Here is a 15,678-nt window from a genome sequence, read left to right on the forward strand (position 1 = left end):
AAACCTGCTCCTCAAGGCCAAGCAAAGCAGGAAGAACTTTAATGATGAAGGTCATGAAAGAGCAAATCTCTCTTTCAGATTTGCTAAGAGGAGAGATCAAATGTTTTCATTGGTTGAGTCCATATTTAGTGAGGAAACACGAAGACGTCTCAAGAACCTGAGGCAACAGAGAAATGTCTCTGTGTTATAGTGTCTCCCTGCCATGGTTGCTCTACCTGTGGTTCTCGGTCAGGTGTGAGGAAGTAGACCCACGAGAACAGAGCTGGGGTCTCAAAGCCAGGCTGGCCAGGTTCCAGGCTTGCCCTCTCACGACTGCCTGATTGACCGGCTCCTGTCACTGGGCCTCAGTTTCCCCACCTATAAAGTGAGGGGTTGGCCAAGACCTCCGAGGTCCTTCTTAGCTCTGAATTTCTGTGAGTTTAAGGCAGGTAGGGAAGGAAGACCAATTGGGATTCTGGTTCTGTTCCTGCCTTTGCCGTGACTCACTAGGTGACCTTGAGTAAGTTCCTCTTCCACGTTGGACCTATTTCCCATCTTTGCACGTCCTACATCACATTGGAGGGCTACATAAACGATGGCAGGGAGCAGGGCTCTGTCGGGGTCAGGATTTAGGAGGCCTGCTCCTCGCCAGGTTTACTGAGAATCCAGCGTTGGCTTCATTTTTCTCTTTTGTGGCCAACTAAATTTCTCTGCATAGAGGAATCCTAGGGAAGGAACGTACTGGCCCAGCTCAGGTCTGGATTGTTACCTGTGGCCAGAAGCTGGGTCACGTGATAACAGGGCTGCTCTGATACTGGCAGCAGAAGGCAGGGGAGGGCTGCTTCTGAAGGAAGGAAAAATGCTGAGCGGGCAAGCCCACAACTGTCCCCTGAGTCTCTGGGCAGAGGAATATGGTTTGATCTGACCAGCCTTTGGGGCTTAAGTGTAGGCAGTAAAGGCGACAGTTTTTTCTCTTTTATTCATAAAAACAAATTTGCAACAATTTATTAAAAATTGATACCATGCAACAGGGGTACAAGAAATTCCTCATTTACATTTGATTCTGGCAGTTCCAGTCTAATTTAAAGCGTTTGTGCACTAACATCATTGGAAAACGCCTTCAGGCTGAAGCCTTTTTGGAAATGTACGGTGTGTTTGCTGCGTATAAAAGAACAGACCGTTAAATAGCTAGAGTCACTTCTGTGGGTCTTATTATTTGCAGGGAAATTTAAAAAAATGGGTGAACCTACAGTATCATTAAGACAGAGAATGTATTTTGTGGGTTAACCTAGAAGACTGTGCACGTTCAGGAGTCACGATGGGTCACAGACGCACACACTCACCTCCGACGGTCCAATACTTTTGTTTCGTTTGTTTTTCCTGCTATGCTGGAATAATATTTCTACAGGTATTTTTTTTGTGTGTGTGTGTGTGTGTGTGTATACATTATGTACAATGAATTGTCTCTTTCCCTTTGAAAAATGAATGTGGCCCTTGAAATTAAATCTGATTTTGGTGAAATCAAGAAAACAAGTAAATACTGGTAATACACAGTGAGTGGCAACACCGATTTTTAGTGCCTACACAGACAATGACTTCAACTTGACCTGTGATGGGTTAACATTTTTTTTTTCCCTAAAAGCTACAGTACCTCCATAACCTCTCTTTGGGGGAGGGGAGAGGCAAGCTATGCTACGTGAAGTAGGGTGTTTTGAAATGTTGGCGATGGTAAGATTCCCCATGGGCCCTTTTGTCAAAGCCTGGTGGTGGCAGCAGTATATTCCTGACTGCGGTGGTCTGGGAAGAGATTATTGCCTGCCCGTTGAAGCTGCCATTAGGTTTCTCTAGGGAGTGAGCAGCTGCTCAGTTGTGCAGACGTCCTGGACGTTGTCACTCAGGCCTTTCTTTAGCAAAGAATGAACCTGTCTAGGAATGTCACAAAAGTCATAGGGAGCCTTTCTCCAGCTGGGCTGGTCCTGGTAGAGGCTGTGCTGGGAGCGTCTCTGGGCCACAACCCAGCTGTCGCGAGGGCTGAAGGTCATGGTCATCCTGATACCTCACGGGTCAGGGCCGCTTCACCTTTTGGTACGAAGCTTTCCTGGACAAGATCAAGTTTTGATTCTCAGAGGGACCCTGTGAGGTAGGCAGGATGGGTGTTATTTCAACCCCAATTTGTTAGAGGGGGGGAAACTGAGGCTCAGGGGGACACTAGTGAGACCCAAGGTCATGGAGGGAGTCAGCAGCAGAGCGAGGACGTGAACCCAGGTCCGTCTCCCAGCCCGGTGCTCTATGTGTGGGGCTCAATTAAAGGGGAAGAGTGATCTTATGCGTGAGAATCAGTGTGCTGACTGATCACCCCTGTAACCCCGAGGGCAGAGCTCACCGGCTTGTCTGGATGGAAGGCTGCCTTCCGGAAGCCGAGGGAAGCCCTCAGCTAGTAACTCTTTCCCCTACGACTACAGGGATGTCTTCTAGAAGGATGCCCCTGATTCACTTTGGTCAGAAACAAAGTCAGTGGGAAAAAACAACAACAGAAAACCGAAGAAAACCAATGTGGCCAGCCCTTGGGCCCTGACGAGAGAGGTTAAAGTGCACAATCTTTCTTTTTTGTGTATGCTGGGAACAGACATTCCATGATTAGCTCAGGTGGCCCCCCTTATTACCGGGAACACCTGATACGAACACAAGGACATGGTCCATATGGTGGGTGCGTGACCGACTGTCGGTGAAAGCTGCAGAGCATGTCTGCAGTGACGTGCCCTAAATCCCCACGGTCCAGAACGGGTATTATTGTGTTAATGTGTGGCATTTATCAGAGAGTAAGGTCCTGCCAGGAGGCATGCGCATCAGCCTGCTCCCGCAGCCCAGCCCTCGGCGCCCAGCCACCACAGAGCTGTGCCTGGCTGCCCTTCCTGCAGGCTCCCTGTGCCGGGAAGGCTGGGGTTGGCTGGACTGGCAGCTGGGGGCCTGGCTGCCCTGCCTACCTGCTTCCCCAGAGGGGAGAAGGGCTGGCCTGGGGGGCCACGGCCAGTGATGTGTGTGCAGAGGCAGACGTGGTTTCTCCAGAAGCCCCTCGCCTCTTCCCAAGGCTGTTCAGTGACTTCTAGCTGGAGTCTTCTAGTGACTCTCTCCTTGTCTAGGATTGTTTTTTTGCAAAGTTTCAAATATCCCAGTTCCTTCTCTTTTCAGACATTAAGGAAGAAGTCATTTCCATTCCTCTTCTTTGTGAACGAATAAAAACTTCACAAATAAGGCGCGAGGTCAGGTGCCAAGTGCCCCCCATCCTGTCCACCTGAGAGCCACTTGAGCAGTCCTGCAAGGCCAGCTGTGCCCCCAGCTTCTCTGCAGCCACAGCCGACAGTGTTCCTACAGCTGACTCCTCTGCTCTATGAGGTTCTGTCATGGGGGAGGCCCCGGCCCCAGGCCTCCCACCTTTACAGGCCCGAGACCATAACTCGGAAGGAGGGTGGCACATGTCTGTGACGGGGGCTGGCGGTGGGGCTGACGCAGGGGCTGACACAGCTGGCGTCCACGCCTCCAATGGATGGGAGGTAGGCGTGGTGGAGGATTGGGAGCTGTAGGGACAGCCGGCGCTGGATGCTGTGGCGGGGAGAGAAAGAGAGGCAGGAGTTAATGGGGCTCCCTGGCTGCTCACCAGAAAGTGCCTTGGACTTGCTTTGGCTAAGAGGCTGATGGTAGGAGCACAGTTATCTCCAAATCCAAGATCCGTCCATCCTGTCATCTAACCATTCGCCCATCTAGCAGGTATTTAATGCAGGCGTACCTGTGCCGACTACTGCCCTGGGAACAAACAGGGAGACAGGAGCAAGGAGAGCGCTTCTTGAGCTTCTGGTGATTCCTAAGAACAAGGCTTTGCCCTTCTAATGGGGCTTTGCTGCAAACACCAGCAGTTCTCATCCTCTACTCTTGCAAGCCTCCCCAGGGACTGGCTTTGGGTTCCATCCCTGGAAGGCTTCTCAGCTGCTCTGTTGTTCTCCGTGGGCTCCGCTGCCCCTGCTTTGCCCAGGACCTCAGCCCTTCTGGCTGGGCCAATTCCAATAGGTTCCTTCCAGGTCTTTCGGCTTCTTTGGTGACTAGCGTTATCTTTTCGACACTGGGACGGGCTACTCAGGGCTCCCTAAGGTCTGTCTCCCACCAAATTCTCCAGGTGAAACTTCTATTCCTCTCACTGTAAACCTGACCCTCTGGTGGCTAGTTTCCCCCAAAACACTGCTCGTGGCCACTCTTCCTGCCTTTGCACACACTGTCTCCCTAGTCTGGAGTACTGCTGTTCTGCTTCCGGATCTGATGATCTGCTTTTCCTTCAAATTCCATTTCAAGTGTTATCTGCTTAGTGTAACTCCCTCAGAGAGTGAGCCCCTTCCTCCTCTAAGCCCCCAGATATCTTGGTAAATTCCCGAGACGCAGCCAGAAAAGCCAGAGTCAGGACATGCGTTTGCCTGGCTGATGGAGGAGCAGATGGAAAGGGAACTGCCTTCTGACTCCTTTCTCACTGCCACACGCTTCTACGCTCACCTTCTCATTAGTCTTCTACGACTGGCAGGTCAGTAAGTCACTTAAGTGTGGGAAAGGCTACTTTGGGGAATGTGCCCAGGTCACCGCCCCCTGCTCTGCTCAGCTGCGCTTTGTGCAGTTTTCTGTGGCAGCTGGGAAGTTGCAGTCCCTGTATTCTTAGGCCTCTTGTGTCTCAGGTGAGAAAAAAAACCCAGATCTTCACAAAAACCCAATGGGTAAAAGCAGTATTGCTAGTCCCATTATCAAGATGAGGGAAGAGTACAGAGTTTGTGTAACTTGCTCACAGACACAGAGCCAGAAATGGGAAGGTGGGACTCTGGCTTCTTCTGTTAAATGACAGACCTTTGTGAGGAAGGCCAGTTCAATTCCCAGGGGCTGCCTCATTCCAACAGGGTGTGCCCTGCAGTGTCTGCAGGGCACCGATGGAGTTCTGAGGTGGATGGGGACAGACACAGTGCTGCCTCCACTCCCTAAGGACCTGTTGACCAGAAGGACATCTCCCAAGAACTACTTCCCCAGTGCTCATGAGATGAGAGTGTCGGAGATCTCATTTTGAAATTAAAGTGGAACCTGTGTAACATCAGCTATGATCTATTCCTTAAGGCAAGATGGTGTTTACAAAGAGTCCAGGAAAAGGGGAGCTGAAGAATAAACTGACCTGGGAAACAGTGCTTGTCTGAGCACCTGGCAAGGTCTGCTTGGGCAAGGGAGGCGTCTGTCTATCGTTGTCAGAGCATGGCATTCTGCTGTGTGATGGGACCCTGTTTATCTTTTCATTCATTCAACAGATACTTGCCAAGAACCTGCTCAGGGCTGACACCTGTGTTCAGTCCGGAGGACAAAAGAAGGACTCATATCTCACCATCAAGGTGCTTACACTCTAGTGGAGGGAAATGATCGGTAAACCACTGACGAATGCCATGTAACCATCAGTAATTGTTCTGGACTATAAGCTGGTGAGGCCTGGGAGCGAATTGGGTTGAGAGGCTATTAGCTCTAACATGAAATGGCACCAGGTGACACTGCAGTTGGTGATCCAGCTGTTTCTGCTGGTTCCTCACTGCTTGTCACTTCCCAGGAGCCAACGTGCAAGGCTGATGTTTCTAATCTTTGCTTCTAATCTTCTGTGGGCTGGGAAGAACTAAAAATTGCCGGTGAAACAAAGCAAACTGAGATGTCCAGGTCTTTCCTTAGATGTCACCTTCTCAATGAGTCTTCTCTGACTGTGCTATTTAAAATTATACTCCCTAGCCCTCTCCTCTGCCTTAGTTTTCACCAAAGCATGTATCATTGAACACACTGTGTTTTCCTTTGTAAATTAAGTTATTGTCTTACCAGACAGATTGGAAGCTCCATGTAGGGAAGGATTTTGTCTGTTTTCTTCACTGCTGTGTCTGACACATAGCAGGTCTCAGTAAATCATTGTTAAATGAACACACTTAGCAAGGTGGAATTTTATACGTAACAAAGGCAGTGGGCCACAGTGGAGCACATGGGATTTGATACTGGACAGAGTTCAAATCCTATTTGATATTGGTGGGTTCAAATCCTATCTCCTGCATTTAGCAACTGGGTGAGCTTTGACAAAGTCACCTTCCTCTTTTGAATGTTGGTTTTCTCATCTGTAAAATGAGCATTGTCACATGACCTGTATCATGGGATTGCTGTGGAGTTCAAATGAAATAATGCATGTGAAAACATGGTACAAATTGCAAACTGTTAGCAGGAGTCACATACTCTTTGGCAGTCATTCTTGGAGAAGGTACTTACTGTTCTGGGGAGTTTATATCTTCTATAGGATCTTTGCATGTTCGAGAGGGCTCTGTTGTGTTCCATTGTAGCTGGGGATTTTGATCGAGGTGATTTTTTAAAATGGTCTTTCCCCCATCTGAATGCAAAACAACAATATCACAACATATTCTATTAACTTGATATTTAAAGATCAACAATGCAATCTTTTTAGGCTGCTGCCTAGGGAAAAAGAATGCAAAAGAGCCCATCATTCTCAGTCTTCTCCCAGCCACAGTCTCTGCAGCAGCTCTCCCAGGACCAAGGCAGGGAGCCGAGACATCTCCGCCCAGGGATGGAAGTGGCAAGCCATGCTGGGCATATGTATGGTGTGCCGTGGGGGTCCTTTTCTCCAAGAAGAAAAGAAAAAAAGAAACAACATCGACCCATAGCAGGCAGCATAATTTAGAAATGAGAGGTTCTAATCTAAAGGCCCTTTTGACTGGGGCATAGGTACGTAGTGACAAAGAAGAACAAAAAAACCGCAAGGTACATGTTCCACAAGATGGTCAAGAATTGAAAAGAATCATAATAGTAAACGTCTGGTGGGAATATAAATTGGCATAATCTTTGGGAGGGGGCACTGTTGATAAGGATCAAACACTATAGAAAGTGCGCATCTTTTACTCAGAATGGCCACTTCTGGGAAGCATCCTAAGGAAATGATTCAGGATCTGTGTGAAGATACGTACAAGACGTCCAAATTCGCGCTGTTTACAATATCAGAAAGTTGGAACTCATCCTAATTTGTCCAGCAACAATGCATTAGTCACATACTAACATGTGTATGCATGAAGTCTTTGTCCAAAGAAACAGTGTGTCACCACAGAACATGGCCATGTACGCGCTCTCAAATCTCCTTGTACTTCAGACCACAGGAGGAGATTTAAAGAAAAATAAAATATAGAAACCCAGCCCCACCTGACAGATTTGGATTTATCTGGTGTGGAGGGGGGCATCAATATTTTCTTTTTCTTTTTCCTGCCGTGGGGGACTTTATATACGCATCTGTCATTTTGTACCCATGGGAGTACAGTCAACCTTCCTTACTCACAGATCCAGTATTTGTAAACTTGCCTACTTGCCAACATTTATTTGTGATCCCCAAATTAATACTAGTGGTGCTTTCGTGGTCATTCGTTGACACACCGACAGGATCCAAAAATTTGAGTCGCCCGATGTGCACATGCGCAGATGAGGTTGAACAAGGTGACACTCGGCCTTCTTGTTTCAGCTCCTTTATGAGGTCTATTTAGGGCCATGTTTTTCATGTTTTTAAGCCTTGTGTTGGTGAGTCCACTGTCTTGCCATTTCTGCACAAATAGACCACCTCACTGTTTAATAGCTATATTATGTGCCTTGTTTGCTTGTATCATAACTAACGAAACTACCCCAAATGAGGAACATTTCAGTTAATTCCAGTTTTTCTCCTCTAAAAATAATGTTGTGATGAACAGTATGTGTCTATGTCTTTGCTCATGTGGGAGTGTTTCCCAGGGGCAGGCTCCCGCTAGTGGAATTGCTGGGTTAAGATGTTTAACATCTAACATTTGGAGCGTGCCAGACTGGCTTCCAGAACATTGCAGGAGAATGCTCATTTCCACACTCTGACCAACACTGGTAATCTATTAAAAATTTCCTGAAATGTAGGCAAAACAATGGCTTGTGTTACTTCAGCTTGCATATTTCCAGGTGGTTGGGAGACTGAGTGTCCTGTCATATCCTACTAACCGTTCCTTTCCTGTACATTGATGAGGTGCGTTTGAAACTGAGAAATGTTGTTGGGAGAAGTACAGGTAGACTATTTGTTAGGAACAATGTACCCCCCGTCAAAACACTGGGAATGCAACCGGAGCCCAGGGGACTACGGACAGAAGGCCCAGCTCTAGGCAGAGGGGGGGCTCCAGGCAGACACTGAACTGTGGTCAGAAGACGTGGGTTCCGGATACTCCAGCTCTGCTTGTGTGACTTCAGACCAGTCCCACCTCTCCCCCTCTCTGAGCCTCAGTTTCTTCATCTGTAAAATGGAAGGTGGATAGCTGTTGTCTGAAACCCAGGCCTAGCATGTCCCAGGGCCCCCGCCTCCTCATACCTGTGCTCTCGGTGAAGTTCCCCAAGTTGAGGATGTCGTTGAGCTCTTGGTAGTGGTTCTGTTTAATGTAGGTGGTCTTTTCTGGTGTGTCCTGAAGCTGCATGGTTACCTCTTCCAAGTCTTTATCCAGCTAGAAGACAAAGGCGCCAGCTGAGTCTGAGCCCCTGGCCCAGCCCCTGCCCCGGCCCAGGCAGCCAGTCCTGGAGAGCCAAGAAGCAGCTCCAGGCTGGCTTCAGGGGGGCGCTGAGAGCAAGAGGGGCCACTGGATGTTGGGGAAGAGACACAGAAGGCCCCTGCCAGCTCTTGTTTCAGGAGAAGCTGTGATGAGAGGGACCTGGGGTCTGCAATGATGTGTCCATGCAGGCTTGAACCTTGATGGAGCCACCAAGTAAGCCCAGGGAGGCAGGGTGGGAGAGCGTCAGAGCGCAGGCTCTGAAGCTGGACAGGCCAAAGCGAAAACCCAGGGCTGCTCCTTACTGGCCGGTGAGAACTGAGTCTCAGTTTCTTCATCTGTAGAATGGGATAATAACAAAACCTACCTCCTGGGGGTCTTGTGAAGATTAAATGAGATAATACAATCAAAGTTTACCCCACGGCTTGACACATAGTAAGAGTAACCTGCTACTCTAATAATATTACTATAATTATTATTATTGATACCTAGCAGGACCCTTGTTGGAGGGAGGGTGGAGGATAGATTTGCAGGGCTGGTCAGCTCTGACACTCACACTATCATGGAGACCCAGGCCAGTTGGGGCTTCTTCAGAGGAGTTAGGCAGGATGGGTTCCAGTTGCCCGCAGATTATATAAGAATCAGATACAAAACTTGGGCAGTTCAGCCTCTGAGAAGCCTGGGGAAGGTGTGTGTGTGTGTTGGGAAGTGGGGGGTAGTTGGGAAGAGTAGTGGGCATCCTGCTATAATAAAAGGGAGGGTAAGTTATAAACTGTAAGGTGCTGTTCCAATGTCAAGAGCACAGCCATAAACTGTCTAAGTTTTCGTGTGGAGGACGAGAGAGATACCTTTTTCTATGTGAATCAAACAGCAGGCCTAGGATCAAAGGGTGGAAGCAAGAGGAGGTCAGATTGTGATTCAATTCCAGGAAAAACCCAGGATTCTAGAGTTTTTGACAGTGGCTTAGATTTTTTAGTTTCCTAAAGTGAGTGACCTCTTCATCGCCAGAGTGCGCAAGTGGAAGCCGAATGTCAAGACACAGAGATGAGAAGTCCTAGTCATAGGCCTGATAGTAAAACAGAATCAGCAACCTTTCCTACTTTGCTCCGGTGCCTGATGGAGGGCTGCCCCATCCTAAAGCTGTGTAGAGGACCTTTGGGGCAGACGACTGTGAGCCCCCCACAGTAGGGGCGGCCAGGTCTAGTAAATAAAAATACAGAATGTCCAGTCACATTTGAATTTCAGGTAACAAGCAATAATTTTTCAGTTTAAGTATATCCCAAACATTGTATGGGACATATTTATACTAAAAATATGATTGGTTGTCTGAAATTCTAGTTTAACTGGGCATCCTATATCTAATCTGGCAACTCTACGTCTCACTTCTTCCTTGGGACTGTTACCTAGGGACTACACTTCCCAGAGTCCCCGTGGCTAAGTGTGATGTGTAAATTCTTGCCAATGTAACTGGAGCAAAACCAAAATGCACAATTTTGTATCAGTTGCTTAAAAGGCAATTGCTTGCACAGACTTCCTTTCTTTCCTTCCTGAGATTGAGCACAGGACATGTCTTCTACCCAGCTTTCACTGTACCGCTGAGGAAAACAGATGCCTTGGGGAGTGGCAGACAAGAAGAGTGAAGGCGTCTCATCGACAATGACCTTGGGGAACAGAGCTGCCTGCCAATTTGGACCTCTCTCCTTAGGACCGTTAGGTGAGAGAGAAATAAATGTATATTTTCTTTGGGCCGCTTTATTTTGGGGACTCTTTGTTACAGCTTAGGCAGCGTCCTGACCAATACACGCTCCTCTGTTCCCTTCCTGTCTATTCTACTCCTCTATTAAACACAGAGCCCAAGCACATAGCCCAAGCACCATGGGCCCAGTCACAACCCTTGACCCAAAGGGAGGGGTGAAGAAGGGAAGGTGATTGGTTTCCTCTCCCTGGTATATAAATCCAGAATTCGAAGTTTGGCTTGGGCACAAAGGAATCTGGTTATGGCCTCTCTAAAGTAGTCAAGAACCAGTTAGGGACCTTCAGGACAAAGGTGAGGTCTGCTGCAGCAGACTCTCTCTCCTGAAACATTTCTCTTCCTCCTCTCTGGTAGTACATCATATAGATGTAACTAATTACTGGGTTGTTGTTGGGAGAGGGAAGGATTGAGGGGTAGGGCACACAGTTAGGAAGGTACTTGTGAAATAATAAAACATATATTTTGGCCTCTGTTCCCCGGTTCCTGACACAGAGCTCCTGAAACCTTATCATTTCCTGAGTGATAAGAGTATCTTTTGTTCTAATGAGGCGACTCTGGGTGGGCTCCTGGATGAGGGCTGGTCACCGGGAAGAATGAGTCATGATTAGAAGGATGGGAATTTTCAGCCCCATCCCCTATTCTCTTGAGAAGGGAGAAGGGCTGAAAATGGACTTCATGACCTGTCGTGCCTATGTGATGAAGCTTCCATAAAAATCCCAGAAGTACAGGGTTCAGAGAGCTTCCAGGTTGGCAAGCACATCCACTCTGGGAAGGTGTGCACCCCAACTCCTCGGGGACAGAAGCTCCTGTGTTTGGGACCCTCCCAGACCTTACCCTATGAATTTCCTCACCTGGCTGTTTATCTGTATCTTTTTTCATGCCTTTAATAAACTGGTAAACGTAAGTGTTTCCCTGAATTCTGTGAACTGCTCTAGCAAATTAATGAAACCTGAGGAGGGGATTGTGGGAACCTCCCATTGGTGGCTAAGTTGGACAGAAGTTGTCGGTAACCTGGGGACCTACTACTTGCTGTTGGCATCTGAAGTGGGGTGGGGTCGTCTTGTGGGACTGCGCTCCATTAGTTCTCACACTGTGTCCAGATAGATAGTGCTGGAATTAAGTGAAATGTAGGACATCCAGCTGGTGTCACAGAGAATTGCCTGGTGTGGGGACAACTCCCCCTGCCCCCCACCACATTTTGTGACCAGAGTGTCAGAAGGGAAGTGTTCTGTGTGACTAGTAAAGAAGACACATAGGAGGTGGAAAACTGAATTTGTCAAACTCACTGCTATAATCTGGGAATTCACAAATCTCTAAAAATGCCTTTCTTTCTGGGGGTGTCTTCAATCGAAGCGTTGCTGGACCCCAAGAGCCTAGGCTAGTAAACTGCCCGATTCTGACTAGAGGCCTCTGTGTAGTTCATGTTCCATTCGTTTTTGCAGCCCTAGTGACAGCAGATGGGACTGCACAGCCGTGAAGCCGGGGTGTCCTAGAGCAGATGTGGTGGGAACAGCAGCTCGGAAAGTCCCTGCACTGGGGCCCAGGGCTTCAAATGGGGGGACAGGGCCCTGGGTAGCAGGGCTGCGGGAGGTACCTCTGTGATCTTCATTCGCAGGCGATGGTTTTCGGACTGTAGGCCCTCTAGGCGGGATGTGCTTGCTTGGTTCACGCTGGTGACTGAGGTGGATGTTTTAGAATCTTCTTTCTTCTGATTCTGAGTGAACTGGAACCGTCTGTTCTGAGTTGCTGCATCGGGGTTTGTTCTCAGAGTGATGAGCTGAAAGGACAAAGGTGGGGTTGAAAAGAGAACCCTAGGGTCCCCTCTCCTTTTCCCCATCCAGTCCCTCCCAGCAGCTGCTGCACTGGGAGCAGGAGGGTCCCCAGAAAGGATACAGCTTTGGAGTCCAGGGCCCTGGGCTCAGCCTCACCTTTGCCATTTGCTTGTGTGTGACCCGGGGCGGGCCCCTGCCTCTCCCTGAGTCTTGGTTTCCTTTCTTGCCAGTAGACGTCTGGTCTCCTGACCCTGCTGCCACCTGTATCCCAACCATCCTGCAGAGCCCACCTGGGGCCCCTCAGGCCTGGCTCTAGCTAAGCCTCACTCTGCCTTGGGCCTTGTGCCATGTAGAAAATAAACCCGAAGGTGACAGCTGTGAAGACAATGTAATGGAGAAAAGTGAAGGTTTCTGCTTGTTAGAAGCATTGATGAGTGTTGGGCGTAGACTGATGACAAGCTCTGTCGCGGACAAAGGCATTTTAAAGAAAAGGTTGCCATTTGATCCTGATCTTATTCATTTAGTTGGAAAACATCTCTGGTTTGAGGCAGACTCTGGGCTCAGTACTGGAGAGCAGGGGCTGAGTGAGCCATGGCCCTGGCCACCAGGACTTCATGGTCCACAGACGAGGGCTGAGCTCTGCAGAGGGTCGGGAAGGATGGTGAGGCTAAGGGACTCCCAGGGGTAGGAAATGGCATACGCCATCACAGGGAGGCCTGGGGCTCAGGGTGCTTATGCAGAAGGGCAGTTTGGATGGAGGACAGGGGTCGCTGGGGAGCCTAGAGGAGACCCAAGGGTCCTGAGAGGCAGCCCAGTGTCAGAGACTCAATCCTGGACCCAGGAGGGCAATGAGGACCTATTGAGGTTGACAGAGCAGAGTGACACGATCAGAGCTGGGCTTAGAATCATCTGGCATCATTTACAGGAGGGAGAGAACGTCAGCATGCAGGCAGAGGAGTTGTGGCATTGGCCTGGAGCCTGGGCAGGTGTTGACAACTAGAGAAGTAAGGAGCATATACGAGAGGCATTTAGGGCAGAGCTGACACTGCTTGGGGACCCAGGAGGATGGAGGTGCCACGGACAGCCTGTAGGGACAAAGGACCCTGAGTGATCTTTCCTCTGGCCCTTCTCCTAGGGAGCCACTCCCCCATTTGGGCCAATAACTCCTTCCCAACTCTGTTTGTTTCTTGTTCTTTCTTTACTTTTGAGACCCACTGAGGTCAGCCTTCCCTTTACACAGACCAGCCTACTGCGGGGGCTCCTTAGAGGTCAAGGCCTCTGGTTCACCCTCCCATTGTTGGGTAGGATAATGTTTGAAAACTACCTCTCAGGGTGGTCCTGAAGGTCAGCTCTTCAGATGAATTGAAACTGTAAGTGGCAGTTAAAAACGGTTATTCCTTTTGCTCCACTAATACTACTCCTGCCACTCTATCTTAAGGGAGTATTTGGAATCAAAGAAAATGTATTATAGAGAAGTTATTCATAATATAAAAACTCTGGAAACAACTAAAATGCTCACCAATAAGAGATCAAGTGGACAAGTAAATATGGAACTTTCCCTCAATGTTGGTTATGAATGTGGGAAAATACAAAGGACAAAAACTTAGTGAAAAGGCAAATCACAAACAAATAGATGCGCTATAATCACAGCTGTATCTGAGGAAGCATCACTGCCTAACAATGAAAACAACACTGGAAGGAACACATCAAAAATATTAGCAGTAAAGGGGTGGCCGGATGGCTCAGTAGGTTAGAGTGCAGGCTCTCAACAGCAAGGTTGCTGGTTCAGTTCCCACATGAGATGGTGGGCTGCGCTCCCTGCAACTAAAGATTGAAAATGGCGACTGGACTTGGAGCTGAGCTGCGCCCTCCACAACTGGATTGAAGGATAATGACTTGGAGCTGATGGGCCCTGGAGAAGTACTCTGTTCCCCAATATTCCCCAATTAAAAAAAAATATTAACAGTAAAAAAACCAAAGCGAAACATTAATAGTGATTATTTTTGGGTGGTGGGACTACATGCGATTTCCGGAAAATCTGGTTTTCACGTTTGTGCATTTTCCAAACTTTCTGTGATGTGAATTGTGTTCATCATCACAACCCCACCCAAAGGACGCCGAACACCCAGAACAGGGAGGACACTCAGCAATGCCCTGCGAGCGAGTCCGAGGCCGGAAGCCAGGGGGTCCGCCGGCCACGGCGCCGTCCCCGCACCTTCGGCACAAACACCAGGCAGAGGGTGATGGTGCTGCAGAAGATGATGACCAGGGCCACGATGCAGAACTGCACGTTGGGCTGGTCCCGCGTCAGGAAGGACACGGCCGCCCCGATGATGCACATGATCCCCACGTTGTACACGCTCATCCCGATGTACTTGCTGTCGTTGAGGGCGGGGATGCTGACATTGCGTGTCTCCCACGCTAAGAAACAACCGAACAACTGCAGCAGGGAACAGAAAGGGGAGATGCTCGTTACCATGCGGCCGCACCGGCTTGCTGCCCTGAGAAGCTACTGAACTCAGGAAGTGGGCGCTGGGAGGAGGGAGGCTGGGGCTTTGGCTGTCACCATCTGTCCCCCACTCATGGCCTTGGGTTGCGTCTGGGGGTACACAGTGGGGGTGTTTCAGCTGGCTGGGTTTCCTTTGCCCCACCCCTGATTCACATACAGACTCACAGGAAGCCATAGTGGGAAGGAACTTCAGACATGAGCTCAACCACCTCCCCTCATTCTACAGAGAACATTGAGGTGCAGAGAGAGGAAGGGGCTTGCCCAAGGCCACATAGCAACATGGGGGTAAAAGCGGACCATTTCTCTGGAAGTTCATTCAGTCCAGCCTTTTCTTTCTATTAAACCAGGTAGAGCCCTGTGTCTGGGACTTCTGTTACCACCCCTTCCCCCCAACCCCCAATGCACAGAGTCACCAAGAATAGAGACTACATCTCCTAGCTGTTCTTGATGCTAGGTGTGGCATCTGACTAGGTTCTGGACAAATGCCATGCAGTGTGTACAAGCTCTGGGAAGTGTCTTTAAAGGGAAGGCTGTTCCTTTTCTCCCTCCTATGAGCGGAATGGGATGGGTGGAGCATGAGCAGCCATCTCAGACCACAATGTGAAAGAGGCATGATGAAGATGGGGGAGCAGAAGATGCAAGGAGCTCAGATGCTGGGAGCCCCCACACCTCTTCTAGATTGCTTACCTGAGAGAGAAATTAACTAGCTCTTTAACCACTAATATTTTTGTGTTTTCTTCCTTCCTTCCTTCCTTCCTTCCTTCCTTCCTTCCTTCCTTCCTTCCTTCCTTCCTTCCCTCCCTCCCTCCCTCCCTCCCTCCCTCCCTCCCTCCCTCCCTCCCTCCCTCTCCTGCAGCTCTACTCTTAACTAATACATCTCCCAACAGAATTGGATCGGGTAGAAGTCAAATGTGATCTGAAGCAGGGTGTTGAGAGTTTAGCTTTCATAGGTGGTCTAAGCAGGGGTGGAGTGGGGTGGAGGGGGACAGGCTGCAGAAGGAAGTACAGATGGGATGCAGGGCAGAAATGGTGGTGCGGATGGGTGGGACAGAGAGCTGACCTAGAGTGCTGACTGGT

The 15,678-nt window shown here is 49.2% G+C and overlaps 1 protein-coding gene across 1 annotated transcript in view; it reads right to left on the reverse strand.

Moving 5' to 3' along the window:
* Nucleotides 1-968: 968 nt before the first annotated feature.
* Nucleotides 969-15,678, reverse strand: part of GABBR2 (gamma-aminobutyric acid type B receptor subunit 2) — a gene marked incomplete at its 5' end in the record, with an annotated part of 332,387 nt that continues 317,677 nt past the window's right edge. The window contains 5 exons of the mRNA XM_074331530.1: nt 969-3,579; nt 6,286-6,403; nt 8,396-8,525; nt 11,915-12,097; nt 14,308-14,532. Coding sequence (XP_074187631.1) covers nt 3,414-3,579; nt 6,286-6,403; nt 8,396-8,525; nt 11,915-12,097; nt 14,308-14,532 — 822 coding nt within the window. The remainder of the gene's footprint in view (nt 3,580-6,285; nt 6,404-8,395; nt 8,526-11,914; nt 12,098-14,307; nt 14,533-15,678) is intronic.

Source organism: Rhinolophus sinicus, linkage group LG04, assembly GCF_036562045.2.
Source record: "Rhinolophus sinicus isolate RSC01 linkage group LG04, ASM3656204v1, whole genome shotgun sequence".
Taxonomy (NCBI): Eukaryota; Metazoa; Chordata; class Mammalia; order Chiroptera; family Rhinolophidae; genus Rhinolophus; species Rhinolophus sinicus.